Raw genomic sequence first — 21,998 nt, 5'->3', positions numbered from 1 at the left:
CCCCCATGGAGAGACCGGGCCTTCCCTTCAGAGTAAATGTTCTGTGCACCTCCTCATTCTGGGGGCTCCATTAGGGGAAAGAAGCTGCCTCCCCTCAGCCTGGGGCTTCCAGAGGCCAGGGACCCTGCCTCCCCCTCAGCCTGGGGCCCCCTGGGGGGCCCTGTCTCTCCAGTGCTCAGCTGCAGCTCCCCGGGCCTCACCCTGCAGACTGGCCACTTCGCTGTCTTTCTCCCGCTGTAGCTGGGCATAGCGCTGCCCATGGCTCTCCAGGGCCTTCCGATGCTCCAGCCTCAGCCCGCTGTGCTGCAGCTGCAAGTCCAACAATTGCTTCTTCACATCCTCATGTTGGTTCTGGGAATGGAAGGGGGTCCCCTGATGTTAGAGTCAGCACCAGCTCCCCTCACCCCACCCGAGGCTTTTCTTCTCCCCCAGAGCAAGTGCCTTCAGGGTCCTCAAACACCAGAGAAATTCAGAGAAAGGAGACAGAGCGCAAACGCTTCCCTAAGAACCAAGGGCCCACTCCTTTCCCTGGTCTTAGGCCAAGCCCCCCTGACCCCTGCTTCCTCAGCTCTGCCATCCCTTTGCAGAAATCTGCAAACCCAGACCACCAGGTGCCCCCCGCACCATGCTGGCACAACAGCCCTCCCCTAGGCGGCCCCACTGGCCAGGATGAGGGGCCACCTCAGACGCGGACATCCAAGCACCCCCACGAATGCCCATCCCCAAGCCCTAGGCCTGGCTTAGCACATTGGAGATGGGGCAGTCGGTGAAAGGGGGTGATCCCGACCCTGCCCCGGGGTCTGCTTGCCTTGAGGATCCTGTGCTGGGAGCTAAGGGCCCCATAGCGGTTCATCGAGTCTTGCTGTAGCCCGGGCCCCAGGTCCATGAAGAGAGAACAGATACTTCATCACACACAGTGACAAGTAGGTGGGAACACTGCTCCCTCCCCCAGGGACGTTTACCTAGGGACACCCAAGGGGTCTGTGGCCAGATTTCAGAGGATAACTTATAGGGGAAAGAGGGATTACATCTTCATTCCCAATCGAACTGGCTTCCTTTGTGATTCTATATCTTTTTTTTTTTTTTTTGCAGGCAATGGGGGTTAAGTGACTTGCCCAGGGTCACACAGCTAGTAAGTGTCAAGTGTCTGAGGCCGGATTTGAACTCAGTTATTCCTGGATCCAGGGCCGGTGCTTTATCCACTGCGCCATCTAGCTGCCCCTCTATATCTTTTAGGATTTAGAAACATGATTCGGAGGAGGGACCCACAGGCTTCGCCAGCCTGCCCGAGGGGTCCAGGACACACAGAAACGGTCTAGGGGTCTACACCGTGGACTCAGGTCTGAGGAGGGGGCATCCCTAAAGGTCCACAGACAGGAACGCCCAGCATGCCTGCCCCGTCCACATCTGAGGGCCAACGGGATGATCTTGTTTAAACTGAGGCCGTCCACCATCTTTCTGTGTCTTCTCCAGAATCGTGGAAGCCACATAGACACCACGTTTGTGCTCATTACAAATCATTCTTATCTGCTCATTAAGGCAGGTCTGCTAAGGCCCAAAAGGTTGGTTGGCCTCAGAACAAAGAATATTTGTTCAATAAGTGTCTTAAAGATTACTGAGTCCAAGTCCTCTCCACCCCTAATTCTGTGGAAAAGGACTAGGGAGGAGAAGTGATTTATCCAAGGTCACACAGCAATCTAGGGATCCCCATTCCCAATCCAGAGCACTGCCCTGCACTGCTCTCCTCTTTTCAATCATGATACTCTAATTCACTGATTCCTGCTTTCCAACCCCCTCAGTTCCATGTTGTGAGGCCTGTCAGACACACCTTGTACCCCCAGAAGATGCCAAAATGCACTTATTCGCTAGGCTGTGCCCTGACAGCAGGCACTCCCCATTATCCTGACCTTCAAGATCCCCCACTCCCCAGCTACAGTTCAGCAGTGGTGGGGTCCCTCCTATACTTAGAGTGCTGAATGCCGCCCCCCCTCAGCCCCACTGACCTTTTCCTTGTTGAGAGCTTCCTGCGCCTCCAGTTTGTACACTAGGAAATCTGGAGAGGAGAGGACCTTGGCATGTACCCTGTCCCACTGCCAGGATGGGTTCTTCCCACCCTAACCCACTTCCTAGTCTCAGGAATTGCCCCAGACAGTCACCGTAATTCCTCCCCAGAGGGACATCCAGGTGCACAGCTTCTAGCCTGGGAGTAGTCTGGAGCCCAGAAGCCATCCATAGAGGAGACAGAGATAGACCCATGCCATGCCATGCCATGCCATGCCACGCCATCCCGTGATCACATCCGGCAGGGACCCAAGGAGGCAGGAGGCAAGGCCAGACTTGGCCCCTTGGAGGATGGTGGGCATCTCTCTCTAACCTGGATTTCAGAGCCCCAGAGGCACTGCAGACCCTTACCCTCCTTGGTCTTCTTGTGTTCCCCCCGTTCCTTCTGCAGGGACCGCTCCAGGCGGGACCGATGCTCATAGACCACTGTGGGGAAGAGGCCAGAAGGTTGGGGAGAAGATCTATTCCAAATCTCAGGGAAGGGATGGGGTCAAGGGCCCAGGTTAAGATGAACAAGTGAGGGGCAGCTAGGTGGCACAGTAGATAGAGCACCGGCCCTGGATTCAGGAGGACCTAAGTTCAAATCTGGCCTCAGACACTTGACACTTACTAGCTGTGTGACCCTGGGCAAGTCACTTAACCCCCATTGCCTCACTTTAAAAAAAAAAAAGATGAATACGTGAAAAGAGAGAAACAAGCCCATCTTTTAGACGGATAAACTGAGGGCTTGCTCTGGCTTCCATCAGACCCCACTAATGTTCTTTTTCCTACTTCACAATTTTCCAGGGGGAATTAGGGGGATGGGGGAGGGGAAGGAGTGAGCTAAGCATCCTGGGGGAGGGAATACACACACATACCAGAGAGGCACAGGCCTCTTCCTCCTCGTCTTCACCCCTTCCTTCTCTTCCCACCCCCACCCCCACCCCAACCTTGATTTCCTTCCCCACGCCAAGTCACAGGCCACAAACATTCTGAAAACAGACACTGCCAACTCCTGAAAAGCTTCTGTGCTCACTTGGAAACCTCTGAATCTGGAAAATTACAACATCTCCCCCCCCACCCCAGGCCCGGCACTGCCTCCTAGGCCCATTGGCCAGCTTCTCCCTCCTCTCTCCAAACCCTGGCTCCCGCCTGAGACAGAATGCAGCTTGTTTCTCACCATCGCTGGACCTCTACCTACCCAGTCCCCAGCCAAGGGACCCCCTAGGGCCCCAGAGGAGGCAGAAACAGAATACTCCCCAAAGTCCCACTGAAAAACTTCCAGGCCCCGCCCCCTCCAAACTCAGGTAGGCCCCAGGCCTTCAGCTGAAGGAGGAAAAGACTTGGGCTAGGCTAGCCACGGCCCTTGCCCTCTGCTCTGCTGCTGCTGCCGTCTGTCTCCCAAGGATGGAGTCCAGTCCTGGACCCCAGGTGGGGAGACCCCAAGTTATGACTCTAAGCTTTTGAGGGGCAGGCCACAGGAGCTGGGACTCTCTGGTGAACACCAGGGAAATAAGGCAACTCTGCAAATGAGGCCTCAGCCAGGGCTGGAGCTGGGTGGTGAAGCAGGATGGCTGGCATGGATTGTCTTCCCAAGAAAGACTGGACAGACAATTCTGGCCACTGAGGCAGCCCTATGGAGCTGGAAGAAAGGATTCCCCGAGTCCTGACACCCCACCCCCACCCCAGGGCCTCAGCTTCCTCTTCTGGACAATGAGGGGGCTGGGCTAGCGAAATCTCTGAGGTTCTGAGGTTCCTCCCAGCTCTGAATTCTATGATTCAATGACTTAGCTGGAACCCTGGCCATGGGCTCCCTTCCTTCTTAGTCAGCTCCATGAAGTAGGAATGAAGAGAGATGTCACCCCTAACCTGGGACAAAGGGAAGGGCCAACAGGGAGGGCTTCCTAAGAGACAATTAATCTCTCTTCTCCAGGGGAAGTCTACACAGCTGGTGCTGGGGAGAAGGGGATGCAGGGCTAGGGGCCCTCCAGGAAGGACGGTCAGGGCAGCTGGCCTCCCAAACAGCCTTCTTTTCAGGAGGACACGGCGTCCGTCATGAGTAAGTGGCTTCACAGAATCTAGGACAAGAAGGAGGATGTGCCCCCTCACACAGAGCTGTCTGTGGGAGCCCAGGCCTCTCCCCACAAGGACCATGGGCCCGGGCCAAGAACCCCAGATGGCTTCATCAGCCCACTCGGGTCACCTGCTCTTTCCCAGACTCCCAAGGGCACGAGCAGAAAAACATTCTCATTTGCAAGACACGGGAAGAGGAAACAACATGGGCTTTGGAGTCAGGCAATCTGGATCCAAATTCCAGCTGTGATACATACTGACGGCCCTGAGGATCTTGAGGGAATTCCTGACACTTCCGGGCCTCAGATTTCTCCTCTGGAAAATGAGGTTGTTGGACTCTTGTGATCCCTAAAATGCCTTCCAGATTTAAATGTTATAATCACACACGTGCACATACACACATATGCACACGTACATGCACACACACACACAACTTAGGGAGAGGTTCCTGTGCCATCCTCCATCCTCTCTGTTGGTCTATGCTCAGAGCCCCAGAAACAAGGGGCAAGTCTATCAGGCAGCCAGCCCCTTTCTCTCCCCCGACCCCCATCCTGTGTTTTGTTAATACATATGTACATGTATCTCTTGTGTGTCGGTACATGTGAAAACATGACTATGCTCATACAAAGCATAATATGATATTGTATAGATACTGGGCTGGATATGTGAATGCATTTTTTTTTAATTTTCTTTTTTGCAGGGGCAATGGGGGTTAAGTGATTTGCCCAGGGTCACACAGCTAGTAAGTGTCTGAGGCCAGATTTGAACTCAGGTACTCCTGAATCCAGGGCCAGTGGATAAACCACTGCACCACCTAGCTGCCCCTGGATTTGGGGATAATGAATAACAACAACAATAATAACAGAAATAGATTTCTATCTTGCTTTAAGTTTTGCAAAATGCCTTATATATATATTTTCACTTAATTCTTGCACCTATGAGCCAAAGCGTCATAATTATTCCCATTTTGTGGAGGAGGAAACAGAGGACCAGAGAGGTGGAGTCATTTGCCGAGGGTCATGCAGCCAGTGAGTTTCTGAGGTAACATTCTGGCTCAGTTCTTCCTGATTCCCAGTCCCCCTCTATCCACTACAGGAATCTCGCCTCTTTAGCTGTATGACCCTGGACAAGTTTCTTCCCCTTGGAACCTTGATTTCCCGTCTGTAACATGAGGGTGATATTATCATACCTTTAACACACTCCTAGGCTTGTTGTAAGGATCAAATGAGATGAGGTGGGGTTTTGGGGGGTTTTGGCGTGGCAGTGAGGGTTAAGTGACTTGCCCAGGCTCACACAGTTGTTAAGGGTCACGTATCTGAGCTGGATTTGAACTCAAGTCCTCCTGAATCCAGGGCGGGTGCTTTATCCACTGCAGTACCACCAAGCTAGATGAGGTCTTTAAAGCACTCTGTAAACTATATGCATCCCAGAAAGGTCAGTTATTTTTACGCTCACGAATGAACACAAACACATGTAGTCAGTCCTCTTTCTTCTTCAGACAACCTGGGGGCAGCACATTTAAGCCTCCCCTCCTCTCAGATCACTAACCCTGCCAAGGAGAGAGGTGGGAGAGCTCAATGGGGAACAGGGACAGAAGCAAAGAGGGGATTAGGGTGAGACTTGGTGACCCAAACAACTCCTCTAGAAATCCTGCCAGGCCAGGTCTGTCTACAAGGGCCAGCTGAGTGGGAGTGGGGAGCAGGGGGTGGGGTGGGATTTAGCCTGTGCTAACTCATAAGGGAGACATTTTTGAGGATGACTTTTACCTCCCTCTCCAGAACCTAGAAAAGATCCTTTGGAAAAACCCAACCTTTATGACCAGTGAACAAAGGGCAGAGAAGGGGTGGTGGCAGTAGGAGACCAAGGATTCCCCTCCACATCTCTCTCTCTCTCTGTGTCTCTCTCTTCTCCCTCCCTCCCTCCCTCTCTGTCCCTCCTCCTCTCTCCTCCCTCCCTCTCTTTCTCTCTCTCTCTCTCTCTCTCTCTCTCTCTCTCTCTCTTACACTTACACACACACACTCACACTCACTCACATATACACAGATATCTGGGGCTCGGGCCTTATTTTGGAGACAGCAGAATTGGGAGTGAATGGGGCTGTGATCCCAACAAAGGGATAGACGGCACTGAGAAGATAATCTTACCCAAGTCCCTCATTCCCGGATGAAGAAGCTGAGGCCCCGAGAAGGTCCAGGTTCAAGGTCACCCAGCTGAGAAAAGAGGCAGAGCCAGGGGTCCATCCAAACCAGATGCTCTCCTAATCCAAGTCTCATCATTTCAACATGTTGCCTCCAACCTTCTGACAGCTAAGAAATCTAGGCCCAGAAGAAGGAAAGGAAGGCCCAAGATTTTCCTATCTCAAGTACCTAGTGCAGTGACAGGTGCCTGTTGGCATATTCAGGGCCCAACGGCAGGTCCAGCTTCCTCAGGGTGGGGGGGTGGCATGATCTTTCCGGCCTCCACTCATCCACCTCTTGACTACCAGGATGCACATCACCTACCCAGTATTATTGCATTATGATAGAGATGCTTACCAATAAAACCACATCTCAGATGAGTGCTGCCCTTCAAAGTAGTATTCCAACAAGGCTGCTATGGCTGAAAATATACCAGTCCACCTTGTTCTCTGTGCCAGCTGCCATGCCAAGGCTGACTGTTCACAGAGGAAGCCCGAACCAGGGTAGCCTGGTGGGAATAACAGCGTGGACACCTAAGGTGCTATTTGAAGGACGACACTCATTTGGACACCCAAGCTTTGCCTGGTTTGTCAAACAACCAGCCTCAATGCCTGACTCTTCTCACTGCATACCCAGCACTCTAGCTAGGGAGACAAGAAGCCCCATCAAGTGTAAGCTCTCTGAGGGCAGGGAATGTGTCGCATGTTTTTTCATTCAGTGCCTGGCATAGACCTAGGCACACGGGAGGAACAGGCTTAACTGGAGGACTCACATGAAGGTCAGAGATCCCAAAGACTAGAAGGAACAGGAGGTATGAAAAGGACTCTGAAGTGGGATGCCTTAGGGAATCTTCCTTCTTATGCCTGGCTCTGTTCAAGGGTCTCAGGTCGGTGTCAGAGGAGGGTTACCAGGTAGCCCCGCTCTGGGGATCAGGCCAGTAGAGAGTCTCTTTCAGCTAAGTCTCTTAAGACAAAGCTAATGAGCTGGTCTGGGAGGAGTTGGCTGGGGAAGTGGGGAAGAGCAGGAGGCTTGCGGAGACACAAGCATGGAAGCCTTTCCTGGGTCTCTGATGTCTAGCTCACTTTGCAATCTCCTTCAAACGACTGGGCCACTTCCAGCCTCAGCTTCCCTACCTTTGAAGCATACTTGGATGCTTTCCCCTTCTTGGGCATATTCTTTGTAGTTCCCCATCCAGAAGACCTCTATGCCATGAGTCTTTCAAGGTGAAAGTGAGTGGGAGGGTGTTTACAAATCCTAACAGGCCCAGCCCAGGCGGAGAGAAGCAACGCTAATCATGCTAATCCAGTTGGCACTGAGCCCCCACATTGCCCTTCTCCTTCCTCACCCCTTCCTGGTTTTCTCTGTCCCCAGGGATTGGCAGGGACTTCCTGGGTCCAAGCACAGAGACGCCAATGGTGTTGGCAAGGACCCCAGACATTGGGCCCTACCTCCCGATGGCCCCTGGTCTAAAGTCTCCCAAACGATCTCAGTGTTTCTGTTGCTACAGAATCAGCCACACAACTCAAGGGCCAGAGAGGGGAAAGACAGGGAGGCAAAGAACCACCGGCTCCTCCCTACACCACCCCCCCAACCCTTAGACAGGCCTGCCCAGCACTGGAAGAGGAGACAGGAAGAAGAGCCTGGGGGGGGGGGGTTGGCACAGCTGAGTCAGAGATTAGCAAATCCCTCCCTCAGGCCATTGCGCCAGGCAGGAAAAGTTCCTTGGGACAGCCATTCTCTGTTGGGTCCTTCCCCTCTAAATTCAGTCATGGGATCTGAGGCAAGACCTCTCTCTGGGTCCTGCCTGACAAAATGATGGGGGTTCCAGATCCCAGTGAGAAAACATAGCTGATGCAGGGGCCCTGGAAGGCAGAGTCCTCCCCTTTTGACTCACCAAACTCATTCTGCCCCCCTCAAGCTGTAACCCTGAAGTTTCTCCCTATAGCCCCCGTCCTCCTGGGCCCCTCATCACTACAGCTTCCTTCCACCCCTTCCTCTGCCTCCCTGCAGCCCCCACCCCCTAGTGGCCTCCCAGTCCCCTACTTCTCTAGAGGCCCTAAGCATCCCTTCAGCTTTAACTGTTTACAGCCCCTATCCCCAAGTCCCCTGGCTTCCTCACTCTCCCTCCAGTCCCCGAGCTAATTCCTTTCTTCAGTCACCGGGTTTCTGTTCATCCCAGACCTCCTTAATAACCCTAAACCTCATTTCATCCCTGCTTCCCAGGCCCCCTAGCAGCCTACAGTCCCTTCCCAGTCTCCTAGCAGCCTTGGATGCATCCCAGCCCCATCCCAGTGTCCTCCAAACCCGGGAGACCCCCTCCCTCCATCTCCAGGTCTTTGTCCCAGAACTCCATAGTAACCCTAATTCTATTCCCCAGTCCTCAAGTTCCCCCAGCCCCGTCCCAGTGCCCAGGTCCCCCAGCCCCATCCCAGTGCCCAGGTTCCCCCAGCCCCGTCCCATGCCCAGGTCCCCCAGCCCCATCCCATTCCCAAGTCCTTCCAGCCCCGTCCCCGTGCCCAGGTCCCCCAGCCCCGTCCCATTCCCCAAGTCCTTCCAGCCCCGTCCCCGTGCCAGGTCCCCCAACCCCGTGCCAGTGCCCAGGTCCACCCCCCCGCCCCCGCTCACCCTGCAGCTGCGCCGACAGTGCCTCCTGCTGGCCGCGGTAGGTGGCGGCCAGCGTCTGGGCCGCCCGCGCCTTCTGCTCCAGGTGGCCGTAGAGCAGCAGTCCGCCGAGCAGGCCGAGCGCCGCGGTCAGCAGGAAGCCCGTCTGCACCAGCCCCTTGTGGCGCCGGGAGCAGCCGCCCGAGCCCATGGCCCCGGGAGCCCCTGCCTCCCGCTAAGCCGGGCCGGTTCTCAGTGCCCCCCGCGCGGCATGCCCGCGCGCCTCCGGCTCCGGCCGCCACCCCCCGGGGTATGGGGAACACGCTGCCCCCGGCCCCGGCCAAACTTTGGCCGCCGCCGCCGCTCCTCGCAGTCCGGCCCGGCCCCGCCCCGCCGGACTCCGGGGTCCCGTCCCTCGGGTCCCGCCCCCTCTCGGCCGGCAGGGCCGCCCCCCGGGAAACTGACACGGCGGCGGACCAATGCATAGGGGACCGGCCCCGCCCTGAGCCGGGCGGGAGGGACCGACGGGGCGGAGTTAGCCCGGGGTCCTAGGAGGAGCCTGGGAGAGGCTGCGCCCCGAGGGGCCTGGCCAGGGCATGGTGCCACGGCCTCCTTCCCACCCCTCTTCACAGGCACCTTTGCGGTGGCACACTCGAGCGCCCACCTCCACTCCTGGAGTGAATGTGTAGGGGGCGGGGCGGGACGTCTTCTGAGGTCAGGTTCCAGGGTCAGCCTGGTCCCCGGGGTGCTCGGCAAGCACCCTTTCCCGGGATCCCAGAGATTTCTAATGTGGGCACGCGAGTATCCCTGCGGGCTCCCCGTCTGGCTAAGCTGCTGTGCTCGCCCGGGGCTGTGGGTGGGCGTCTTCTCCCTTGGATCTCCCGACTCCTTAAACTCCAACTAGCAAAGCCACTGGGTTCATGGTTTTCATTCCTTAAGCCAGAGGGAGGTCGGGGTTGGTGCTTTCCATTTTGTAAGAAAATAAGAAGCAGGACTTAGGAGGGCTATGGAAAGAGCCTTGGTTCAGAGTTCAACCCTAAGTGGGCCAGCGACTGGCTGAGTGACCCTTGGGCAAGTCCATTAAATTCATGGCTTCAGTGTCATCACTGTAAAATGAGAGCATTGGCCTGCATGACTTCTGGGTCCTGTCCCAGGGTTCTATCTACCATCCTATGAAAGTGACACAATCATTGACTTTGGAGCTGAAAGGGGTCTGAAGGATCAGGGCGGAGTAGAGGGGAGAGGGGAAAGTGAGTTCAGTCCAGAGCCTACCTTCCTTCAAGGCTCATGATGGCACGGGATGCCTTGCCTAATCCCCCTGAGTTATTCCGGCTCTCTGAAGACGACGATGAAGAAAATAATAATAGCTAAGCGCCTTTGTGTAGCATTTGATGGCTTATCTCATTTGATTCTCACAACTCTGGGAAGTAGGTGGATGAAGTACTCTGCCCAAGGTCACACAGCTTACTAAGTGTCTGAAGCTGGATTTGAACTCAGGTCTTCATGCCTCCACAGTCCCTGGGCTTTATCTCCTCTGTTACCTAGTTCAGGAGCCTCAGTGATTCAAGGTGTAAGGGACCTTGGGAGCTCAGTTGTATGGACAACTTTAGATCCAATACATCAGAATTACACACTCACACACACACACACACTCACACACACACACACCTATTTGCCTTCTATAGATACTGCTAATGGGCTTCTGGTTTCTTCCTGAAATAAAAATCCCATTTTTACATCAATATTTCTCTGTTTAAATGTTGCCTCCTCCCAAAGGCAGGGATTGTTTTCTCTTGGTCTCCCCAGTGCCTGGGCCAATGTCTTGACCATAGCTGGAGCTTAGTCAACGCTACGGAAGCCTAGCAGGAAAAGTCAGCTCACCAAGGTCAAACAACAAGCTGGGGGCAGTCTAGCCTCCATCCAAACTTCTCTCTTCTTCCCTTCTTATCCACAGGATCTCAGATTTAGAAGAGGAAGGGACCTCAAGGCTGTTTAATCTAAACCTCTCATTTTACATGTTTGGAAACTGAGGCCCAGACAAGTTAAGGAATTGCCCAAGGTCATGAAGGTCGTCCCGCAAGGGTGGGATTTGAACCCAGGTCCTCTCATTCCAAATCCAGGGTTTTTTCCACCAAATGTCTGGCCAGTTCAAAGCTTCCCTCCCAGAAAGGAACTGACCTGAATTCAGACTCCCCTTCTCTCTCTGAATCAATTGTTAAATAAGCAGCTGGGGGAGGGGGGCTCTGTCTCTCCATCCTCCCACTCCAGAAGGAAGGAAGCTCCCCCCCTTATGTCTTTGGGGTCCTCAGAAGGGACAGGTCTTGTTTTTCCTTTGCAGGGGTCAGCCAGATTATGAGGAATTCAAGTCTCTGCCCAGCGGAAGACAGATGTGTCCACTCCAGAGCTCTGGAGAAAGCTCCAAACTTAAGCCCAGCTTGGCTTTGTCAAAGGCAGGGGGAGGGAGAATAGCGGTGACACCCCCCCCACTCTCCTGCAGTTACTCTGACCAGTCAGATTCCCTGCCCGCCCTCCCCCACCCCCAGCCCTCGACGAGGTCTGCTCAACTGCCTGGAGCCCCAATTGGTCTGTTTCCTTTCTCACCAGGCAAAAAGGACATCCGGTTCCCAGACCTGCTCCTGCCAACCCCAGAGCCCCAGGCCCTCCCACCTCCTCTTCGGTTCTGGGGGGGGGGGGACTGGCCAGGGAGGGCACGCCCGTGAGGCTGCTTCTCCTCCCCCTCCCCCAGCACACCTTTAGCCCAAGGCCCTCTGCTCAGCTGTGAATTTCCAAGGGGCCCCCCCTTTCTCTGGCCTGGGAACAGCAGGGAGCAACTGTCCCTTCTGGGGTTTTCCTTTCCTGCCACGGATCAGTGCCGGGGACACAGCCTAGGAAGAAGGCGGCAGTGTCTGTGGCCATGGAAAAGGCCTGGAGAATCTCCTAATTCCCAGCCGAATGCTGCTTACTCCCCCTCAGAAGTGCTGTCTGGGGCTCTAGGCTCTAGGGCTGGAGCCTGGAATCCTGGCTCAAAGCCCCAGTGTGTGGCCTCGTGACCTCCGACAAGCCATCATCCAGCCTGCACACCTCTGCAGGACCACATGATAAACCTTGGCGGAAGCTGCTCTTTTCCGGGGCTCTCTGTTGGCCCCTTAGAGACAGGTCACAGACATCAGGTCTCCTGGGGTATTTATAAGCAGAACATTCTTCCAGAGAACGGAGTGGGAACCCAGCCTTCAAAAAGATACTGGTTTAAAGGGCCAAGGGGTCCCTCCCAAACATTCTATAACTTCAGGGGGCCTTTAACTCAACAAACATTTCTTAGGGGCCGCCACTGGGAGAGATGGTGTATAATAGAGGCCAACAGCATTTATTAAGCACCTACTGAACGCAAGGCTCTGTACTAGGTATCAAGGATGTGAAGACCAAGGGAAAAAAAGCAACTCCGATGTTGCTAAGAAATACAAAATGCACAAGAGGTTAAGGGTGTACCCGCATATATATGATGATTGGAGGAGAAGAAGGAAGGAGGGAAGGGGGGAATCGGGAAAGCTTCTCGTAGGAGGGGGGGCCCAGGAGCTGAGCCTTGAAGGAAGGATGCTGAGAGGTGGAGGTGAGGAAGTTCTCAGCATAGGGACAGACTTGGACAAGACAGGAGGGGGGATCGCTGGGTTTAGGGAACACTGGCCAAGGCACACCACTGGGACAGAGTACGGGATGCAGCCGGAAAAGGAAAACCAGTCCCTGCCCTCAGGGCACTTACATTCTAACTGGGGAGACAACGTGGATGTAAACGGCCACATACAAGAGACCTCTGGAGTAGAAGAGAGCCTCAGGAAGGGGCTGGGGTGGGAAGGGGAAGCGGGGTCCCACAGGAGGCAGAGATGAGGAGGGAGCACCTTCCAGGTGGGCCAGTCAGTGCAAAGACCTGGAGATGCAGAAGGTGTGGCCAGGGTGGGTGGACTAGAGAGGGGGGGTCATTTGCAGGCAGAACTAGTATGGAAGGTGGCAGTCGTTTGACTTGGACCCAGGTCCTCTCATTCCAAATCCACAGTTCTTTCCACAAGGAGAGATTGAGCCGCCTACAGAGCTGAAATGTCCTGCATAACTGGGGAGAGGGGACGGAGCAGGGAGAAGGAGACTGTCAGCTGCATGGGAGGGAAAGCAAGCCCGTGGGGAGGTTGGAAGGGGGAGGAAACCTAAGCCAGGTAGGAGGAGAATTAGGAGACGGAAGGATCCCAAAAGCCCCAGGAGGAAGGCAGATCACATTCCCAGGTTCCCCGGCCCAGAACGCCTTGGCCTGCTCTGGCCCGTCCCTTCTCCCCAGTTGCTGTCCTTTAGATCGGCCTCCTCCTGCTGCCCAAGTCTCCTCTTATCCTTGATCTATCTCCCGTCATTCCTCTGCCACGCCCGAATCCCCACCTTAAGTGTCTTCTCTCACCTTTGGGCTCTTCTTCTCCCAGCCCTCCCCTCTCCTGCTCTGACTTATTCTCCTGCCGGGGTCCAAAGAGGGTGTGACATCCTCCCAGAATGCATCCAATAGATAGAGCCTATTTGCCGAGTAGCATCTCCATTGCCAGGGCTGTCATCTCCCTGTATGGCAGAAATGGGCAGGGGGGAGTGTGATGCATCACAAACTCCAGTAAGGAAGGGCTGCCTCTTCCCTCTCCTTCCTAACATTCTCTCCCTTCTCCTCTTGTCCCTGCCTCTGGAAAGGCAGGTCTTCTTTTCTCTGCTCCCCCTCCCCCCCTTTTTTTTTTTGCAGGGCAATGGGGGTTAAGTGACTTGCCCAGGGTCACATAGCTAGTTAGTGTCAAGTGTCTGAGGTCAGATTTAAACTCAGGTCCTCCTGAATCCAAGGCCGGTGCTTAATCCACTGTGCCACCTAGCTGACCCCTCCCCCTCCCCTTTCACTGAGCCTAAAAGAAACCCTAGCAGTGGCCTGGAGGTGAAAGGAAGTTGCTGCAGAAGCAGGGCCTGCCTGCTCCCGCCATTCCTGACCTCCTAGCTGGGAGTTGGGGGGGGGGGGAGGTAAATTTGACCTTGATGAATGAATGAAAAGGGCATGTATGAAGTGAAGCTCCCATTCTAACTGGGAGAAATAACACACATGGGGGATTCAGCAACAGGGTGGATGGCAATGCCCCCAGGGCATGTCATAAGGCCCAGTAGTCCTCCACCTTCCTGGAAGGACCATAGTTGGTGACTTTCGCTCTTCTCCGTAGTGTGAGTGGCCGTGCCTGACCCAAAGAGATAGGACTAAAGGTTGTAGAGGGGTAGGGACTTTGGGTTACCCCCCATGAAAATGACGGTACGTAGAGTCAACAACCAGCTGGAGAAGGGTGAGGGACACCGGCAGGGAGGGTGGAGGAACGGGCTCCCCGTGATGCCTTCCCGCAGAGTTTCCGGTGTCCAGTCAGGATGTAAAGAAAAACATCCTAAGAATCAGAGCTGCTGGTAACTAGAGACAGCCCCCTTAAGGAGGCCCCAAATTTCTCCTCCTTGGAGGTCTCTAGGAAAGAGACAAAGGGCAGCTAGGTTGTGTCCCCAGGTGGATGGAGTGCCAGGTCTGAAGTCAGAAAGACCTGAGTTCAAATCTGACCTCAGACATTTCCTAGTTGCGCGACCCCAGACAAGTCACTTGACCCTGCTTGCCTCAGTTTCCTCATATGTAAAATGGGCTGGAGAAGGAAATGACAAACCACTCCTGTATCTTTACCAAGAAAACCCCAAAATGGGGTCACAAGAAGTCAGAAATGACTGAACAACAACGAGTAAAGATCAGGGGACCCCTGGTTGAGAATTCTGAAGTGGGGATTCTTTGTCAGGTATGTGCCTGGGACATAGTAGGTGCCTAATGAATTGATTAACTGATATCAGACATTTAGCCAGGCAGTAGAGATAAAAAAAGGAAAAGAGGAAAGGATCCTGGGGACAGACCTTACAATGGGTTCAGCACTCTGAGTCTGTGGCTAAGAGGGACCTCGGGAACACAAGCAGGCACTAACGGATCTGATGGGGACAGAGGAGCAAATACAAGAGAGCTGGGTCTGGTCTCTGCCTTGGGCCCCTAAGAGCAGTAACCCCAGGCACCCCCTGCAGCTCCCTACCCATCATCCCCCACTGCCAAGTGTTACTTTTTCTTTCTTTCATTCATTCATTCTGAAAGAACACAGATTCCACTTGTTGGGTATGGGGGCATTGAGGGATTTGGAAGGAGAGGAGACCCTGTGAGCCAGTGCCACTGTAGGCAATGTGGCATTCCCTCATGGGCAGTGGGGCACACACGAAGCCTGCTCCGGGAAGTTACTCATTCTGTCCTCCGGCCCCCTGCTCCTGTACTGCTCTCCTCCCCCAATCCCTAGCCTCCTGAAAAAGCCCAGCTCAAGGACCACCTCCTCCATGAGGCCCTCCCTGATCTCCACAGCTGCATTTATTTTCCCTATCTCAGCATCACCTAACCCGGTGCCCGTCACACAGGAGGGGCTTAATAAATGCTAGTTGGTTGATTGACAGATTGACCCCTCCCACAGAGTAGGATGATCTCAGCCCCCCAATCAGGGACAGAGTGGAGCCAGGTCACACTGACTGTCTAGGGCCAAGTGTTACATTTTCAGTGTAGGCATTTCCATCTCAGAAATCACAGATGCTAAGAATCAGGGCTTGATTTGTTGTTTTTGTTGACTGTCTAGACTTCAGAAAGTGATGGGAAAAATGTTAATAATTCAGGTTAACCTTAAAAGTATGTCCTCCTTACATGGTTGTTTTGTTTTTTTTTAAGAGAGCCAAGGGTTAAGCATTTACCAGCACATGCCTGCCCTCACCCCAAAAGTTATGCCGTACACAACAACCTCTCCTAGCACCCCAGAACCTCCACACACACTTGGTGTTGGGCGAGAGGGGACAAGACAGGTTTCCACAGGCACTCAGTCCATGTGCATTGGGCTGCTTGGATCCTGCCCAGACCGTTCTTCACACAACTGTCACTGAGGGGTACCAAAAGGGCCCCCAACCTCCCAGCAGCTGGTACCTCCAAAGAGAAGGAAGCATCCTTCAAGGGGAACCCAAGGGGTTTATTCTGGAAGCTGAAGCACTGGGCCCATGTCCTGTCCTGTCTGCACAATAAGGGGTCTTTACGCTTAGCTCCTTGAGGTAACAGTTACAGTGAATAGATGGCTCTGGAGTCAAGAGGACCTGAGTTCAAATCTCACCTCAGACATTTAGTAGTTGTGTGATCCTGGCTGGGCAAGTCACTTAACCCAAATTGCCTTAAACATCCAGGGCCATCTCCAGTAGTCCTGATATATACCATGCTACTGGACCCAGATGGCTCTGGGGGAGAGAGTGAGGCTCGTGACCTCGCACAGCCCTCCCTCACGTAAATCCAGTTCACGGAAAGTCATGACATCACCCCGATGTCATGGTCCTCTTTGAGACAGAAGGACAAACAACTATGGCGGTGGCAGCGCGCAGCAGCATCCCAAGCAGTATCATTGTATTCAACCAGAGGTAACCTCGTGGATTCATCTCAGGAATGTCTGGGCACCACTTGATGATGTCTGCTACTCAGCCCTTAGACTATGCTACCGGACAGGGCGATGCACGTGGGCAGTCGCTGCTATGGGGGAGTTTGAGTTTGGGGGTTCTGAACTGCAGGAGGGCTAAAGCTGACTGGGTATTAGCACTAAGTACAGTGTCAGAATGGGGGGCTTGGGCAGCAGGGACCATCAGGCTGCCGAAGGTGGGGGGGTGGAGCTAGGGAACAGACCAAAGCTCCTGGGCAGAATTGGAACTGATTTCTGTATCTGGTGATGTCTATGTAGAGAGTCACCTTTTGGGGTGCTGAAAGAGTGTTTGTCCTTCATTTTCCCTTTTTTTTTCTTCAGGGCAATGGGGGTTAAGTGACTTGCTCAGGGTCACACAGCTAGTAAGTGTCAAGTATCTGAGGTCAGATTTGAACTCAGGTCCTCCTGAATCCAGGGCTGGTGCTTTATCCACTGAGCCACCTAGCCGTCCCCTGACGCAAATGCTAATAACCAATCTGTGTTGCCGCCTCTTTCTGGGACTCGGTTACCTCCTCTGTAAGATGAAGAGGCCTGGACTCTGTGACCCAGTCAGATCTATGATCCTGTGCTTCGCTAGCCTGTCTTTCTTCACCAGATGTAACTGGAGGGTCTTGCTGAGACTTCCTGATGCTGTGGTTTCCAGGGTGGTCCCCTGGCTAAGGATCATCTCCCAAAAATTTGAGTGCTGCTCTTTGTGGGCCTCTAAAATGGTGGAGACGACGGGAAGGCCATGCATCTCCTACTCTGGTGCTCAGCAAAGAGGCCAGTGTTTCTGCTTCTAGCCCTTCTGCCTTTTCTGAGCGCAGCAAGGAGGCCATGAGTTTCCTAACCTGCTCACCCACTCCTACCCCTGCCCCGCTGTCCCCTTGGGACCTTCCCAGCAGCCCAGCAGCGTCCTTTCTAGAAGAGAGCCAAAGGGCAAGCTGGAGTTTGTGGGACTGATCTGCAGACCATCCACTGACTCCACCAGAAAAGGGCCTCCACCCTGGTCTGGCGGGACAGCAGCCTCCTCTCACGGGTAGAAGGAGGGACCTGCAAGGCCTGGTCTCTGATCTCAGTGGATATCTCTTGATGACCAGTTTGAGTCAATTCAGCAAACTTCTACCAAACAGCCATAATGTATTAGTGAATTAAAATGAGGCTGTCAGGGCAGCTAGGTGGCGCAGTGGATAGAGCACCGGCCCTGGAGTCAGGAGTACCTGAGTTCGAATCCCGCCTCAGACACTTAACACACACTTGCTAGCTGTGTGACCCTGGGCAAGTCACTTGACCCCAATTGCCTCACTAAAAAAAATAAATAAATAAATAAGTAAAATTAGGCTGTCTCTGCCCTCGGTGAGCTTATGATTTTTTTTTTTTAGCATGATACAACATGGGCAGAGAGAAGTAAATACAAGGTATTCCTTTTGAGGAGAGCCCTAAAAACTGGAGGAATTTGAGCAGACTATTACTAAAACCCTCTTTTAACAATTAAATATTAATTGATGCTTTTTGTTTTTTTCATTGCCTAAATCCCTCCTCCCATCTCATACACCCTCCCAGGAAACCATTGCACATAACAAGGATACCACCCCCCCAAGACTCTTAAAGAAAGTCCATGGATTGCCAGATTGACTGGGTAAAGTCTTTTAAGACAAATTCATCAAAAAATAAAAAAAATAAATGAACAGATAAAGAAACAAAGATATTGCCAAAACCTTGTGCTACCCAGCTGACTTAACCTGGTGAAGCCTCTGGACCCCTTCTCAGAATGTTTTTAAAAGGGTAGAATAAAATAAAATGGATAGTATTGCAAAGGAGAACAATTATATCAAAATACAGTTATTAAAATATTTCTTCAAAAAAATTCATAGATACTGGGGTAAGAACCCAGTACCTTAGAGATTATCTAGTTCAATTTTCTCATTTTACAGATTAGGAAACTGAGATCCAGTGAGGTCAAGTGACTGGCCCAAAAGTAGAAAAGAGCAGAGTCAGAATTCAAACTCTGGTCCCATGACTCCCCACCCAGCCCTACTGCTGCACAATCCCCTCTGTAGCCTGAATAAACAATCTCTCTGGAATGCCTCAGTATTCTGATTTTTTAACTATGTGGGGTCACAATTTTGATTAGTAAAACACTGATTCATTTCCAAACACCCTGGAATCCATGGTCGCTCTTTGTCATCCCATATTTCATTCCTGCAGCAATGTGAATTTAGAGAATCATGGGAAGCCTTATATGAACTGATACAATGTGAAGGCAGCAGAACCAGGAAAATAGCAGACACAATCACAACAATGTCAATAGAAAGAAAAACCACAAAATAATTGAAACCAGATACTGTCAAAGGATAGTGATCAAGCTTGGTCCAACAATGGAATATAAGCAGGTACCTCTCTCAAATTCTTTGCAGAGGTTTGGGGGGAGGGGAGGGAGGGAGTATGGGTGTGTCAGACTTTTTTAATGTATTGGTTAGACATTGAACTTTATTTTTCTTTATATAGAGGGTAATACTTTGAAATTTTAATTGATGTAAAAACAAAAGATATGTATAAAATTGACTAGAACCCAAAAATAATTGTTAAAAAACAAAACCTATCCTGGGGGGCAGTTAGATGGCGCAGTGGATAGAGCACCTGCCCTGGAGTCAGGAGTACCTGAGTTCAAATCTAGCCTCAGACACTTAACACTTACTAGCTGTGTGACCCTGGGCAAGTCACTTAACTCCAATTGCCTCACTAAAACAAAACAAAACAACAACAACAAAAAAACCTATCCTTCATCAACAGAGCTATATTGGGAGGAAAAAAAAAGGACTGAGCAAGATCTAGGACCTTTGCTTGGAGTAGATGAGCCAATGATAAGTGATGGCAAAGAGAACACAGGGTTGCTCAGTCCTTCCTTGTTTCTGTTGTCTCTGTGAAGAAGAATGACCCTTATCTTGGAAGGGATGGGACAAAAGTGACTAATAGGGAATCGATGCCCAAGATGGGGAAGGAGACACTCGGAACACCAGCTGCCCTTGGAGAGTTCAAGTCCCCTGCCCCTGATGAACTACATGCTTGTGCCCTGAACGACCTGGCAGCTAGGGAGGGCTGAGCCACCGTCAGTAACCTCGAAGAGATCAAAAAAGGGGAGAGGCACCACAAGATCGGAGGAGGACAAATGCTATCCTGTTTTTCCAGGAGAAAGTGAACCAAGGCTGCCAACTGTGGGCCAGTGAGCTCAACTTCAACCCTGAGAAAACTCTAGAGCAGATCATTAACGAGAGGGTCGGAGAACAGCTGGGAAGAGGAGCAGAGATGAGCAAGAGGCGGCAGGACCTCCTCCACAAGGAAGTATGCCAATGTGGATTTATGTGACGGTGGAAAGTTTTTGTCCAAACAAATCTCAGGCAGTTTCAGAGGAAGCTGAGAAGACCTCTCTGAATGGACTCCGAGTGAAGGGAGGAGGAGAACTGAGACAACTTGCAAAGACTCTAGAACTCTGATTAATGAAATGATAAACCCCAAGTACAGAGGCCTTGAGAAGAAGCACACCCCCTTCTGGCCACAAGGTGAGCAGCTTGAAATCGGGAATGAGACTAACATTTTTGGACGTGCCCAACACAAGAATTGGCTTTATTGGACTATGTGAGTTTATTTTTATTGGTCAGTTGGGTACGTGAGGTGAACAATAAGAGAGGGAGAGAGAGAGACAGAGAGACAGAGACAGAAAGAGAGACAGAGAGACAGAGAGACAGAGAGAGAGAGAGAGAGAGAGAGAGAGAGAGAGAGAGAGAGAGAAAGAATAAATCCTGGTAAATAAACAAATTTTCAAAAAAATAACAAGTCATCCCAGATTCTCTTTCCTTTTCGGACAAGTCTATTAAACTAGTAGTTGAGGGGATGCTATGGGTATAATTTGCTTAGATTTACCAAAACTTTTAATAAAGTATCTCATATTATTCCTATGGAGAAGATAAAGAGATGGGAAAGACAGTAAGACAATCAGATGAATTCAGGAGCGCTTGACTGACTGGATTTTTTTAATTTTTTATTTTGGGTGAGGCAATGGGGGTTAAGTGACTTGCCCAGGGTCACACAGCTAGTAAGTGTCAAGTGTCTGAGGCCAGATGTGAACTCTCATCCTCCCAAACCCAGGCCCAGTGCTCTATCCACTGCAGCGCCACCTAGCGGCCCCCTGACTGGATTTAAAGAGATGTTAAGGGTTCAGTGTCAGTGCTGCCAGAGGTCTCCAGGAGAGTGTCCCAGGGGGTGTGTGTTTTGTGTTTTGTTTGATAACTTGGATGAAGACAAAGATGGCACATTCACCAAATGTTCAGAGTATTCCAAGCTAAGAGTGGTGGCTAAAACACTCAATCAAGAGTGAGGATCCAGGGCAGCTAGGTGGCGCAGTGGATAAAGCACAGGCCTTGGAGTCAGGAGGACCTGAGTTCAAAGTAGACCTCAGACACTTGACACTTACTAGCTGTGTGACCCTGGGCAAGTCACTTAACCCTCACTGCCCTGCCAAAAAAAAGAGTGAGGATCCAAGAAGATCTGCACATGCTAGAGAATTGGTTTGAATCTATCAAACTGAAATTCAGTAGGGATACATGTCAAATCTATACTTAGGCCCAAACATGTAACTTCACAAGCATAGGATGGAGGAGGGATGGTTAGTCGGTAGCTGTTCTGAAAAAGATCTCGGGGTCTTAGTGGGGCTAGAAACATGTCAGCAGCCAAAAGGACTGATGAGCTTTGGGCGTCTAGGAAGGGGATAATGATAGTGTTGCCGGTCCTCTGCCCTTGCTTCTCTCCAGTTCTGTTCTGTTCTGGGCACCATTGTTGAAGAGAGAAACTGATGTACTGAAGAATGGTCAGAGCTGGGAAGCCAGGATGCTGAAGTGCCCGGAGTTCCTGTCAGATGAGGAGCAGCTGAAGAAAATGGGGGTGTTTGACCCGGAGAAGAGAGGCCTCCAGAGACGTATCAGAGCCATCTTCAAGTATCTATGAGAAGGAGCCAAGATGAGAGGCTTGTTCCATTTAGCCTCAGAATCAGCCAAAGAACTGGCAGCAAAGGAGGAAAGTTGCAAAGAAGCCAATTTAGGCTCGATGTTAGGAAAGCCCTCCTAACAATCAGAGCTGTCTGTCTCACAAGGCGGCTGTCGGGTGTGCGACAGCAGGGATTTCTTGCATGTGCAGAGTGAACCAGGTGGTTGGCAGGGCCCTTCTAACTCTCCAATTCTGTGATATTAGGAGAACCAGCGTGAGTGAGATTTTCCCCTACGCCTTAGAGATAAGGGATTTAACTGTGGTAATAATCAGTTTAATATGAGGCAAATGGTGATTCATTGTGTTTAAGTATACTCTAGTGTCTGAAGTTATGGGACCTGTTTCTCTTTATACATGATAGATTTCAGCCTAGTCTTTCATAGGGGTCCTGTATCAGGTTTGTGTTGTGATGTCCCTTTTTAAATAAGGCGCATGGTGGTTCACCACAACACTACCAATAGTATCTGCTAATCTGGAGGAACCAATCAGCATGCGTGGAGCTGGCACGCTGCCAGCCAGGAAGGGACAT

At 52.0% G+C, this 21,998-nt stretch overlaps 1 protein-coding gene across 5 annotated transcripts in view; it reads right to left on the bottom strand.

The window, feature by feature from the left end:
• LOC122749441 (Golgi integral membrane protein 4-like) overlaps window positions 1–21,998 on the bottom strand; it is a 50,872-nt gene that overhangs the window by 11,109 nt on the left and 17,765 nt on the right. Inside the window, exons 3-7 of one of the 5 annotated variants that reach the window (XM_043995816.1) lie at window positions 13,327–13,478; window positions 2,413–2,487; window positions 2,004–2,053; window positions 809–862; window positions 201–351 (exon numbers count right to left, since the gene is read on the bottom strand). In XM_043995816.1, the coding sequence (XP_043851751.1) occupies window positions 201–351; window positions 809–853 (196 nt within the window). In that variant the 5' untranslated portion in view covers window positions 854–862; window positions 2,004–2,053; window positions 2,413–2,487; window positions 13,327–13,478. Of the gene's footprint in view, window positions 1–200; window positions 352–808; window positions 863–2,003; window positions 2,054–2,412; window positions 2,488–6,257; window positions 6,286–7,423; window positions 7,521–8,915; window positions 9,288–13,326; window positions 13,479–21,998 lie in introns of those variants that run through there. The other 4 variants (XM_043995813.1, XM_043995814.1, XM_043995815.1 and 1 more) reach the window with 4 other exon arrangements.

The sequence above is a fragment of the Dromiciops gliroides genome, chromosome 3 (genome assembly GCF_019393635.1).
Source record: "Dromiciops gliroides isolate mDroGli1 chromosome 3, mDroGli1.pri, whole genome shotgun sequence".
Lineage (NCBI taxonomy): Eukaryota > Metazoa > Chordata > Mammalia > Microbiotheria > Microbiotheriidae > Dromiciops > Dromiciops gliroides.
The sequence above is the reverse complement of the archived record's forward strand: the minus strand, read 5'-3'. Positions and strand labels throughout refer to the sequence as shown.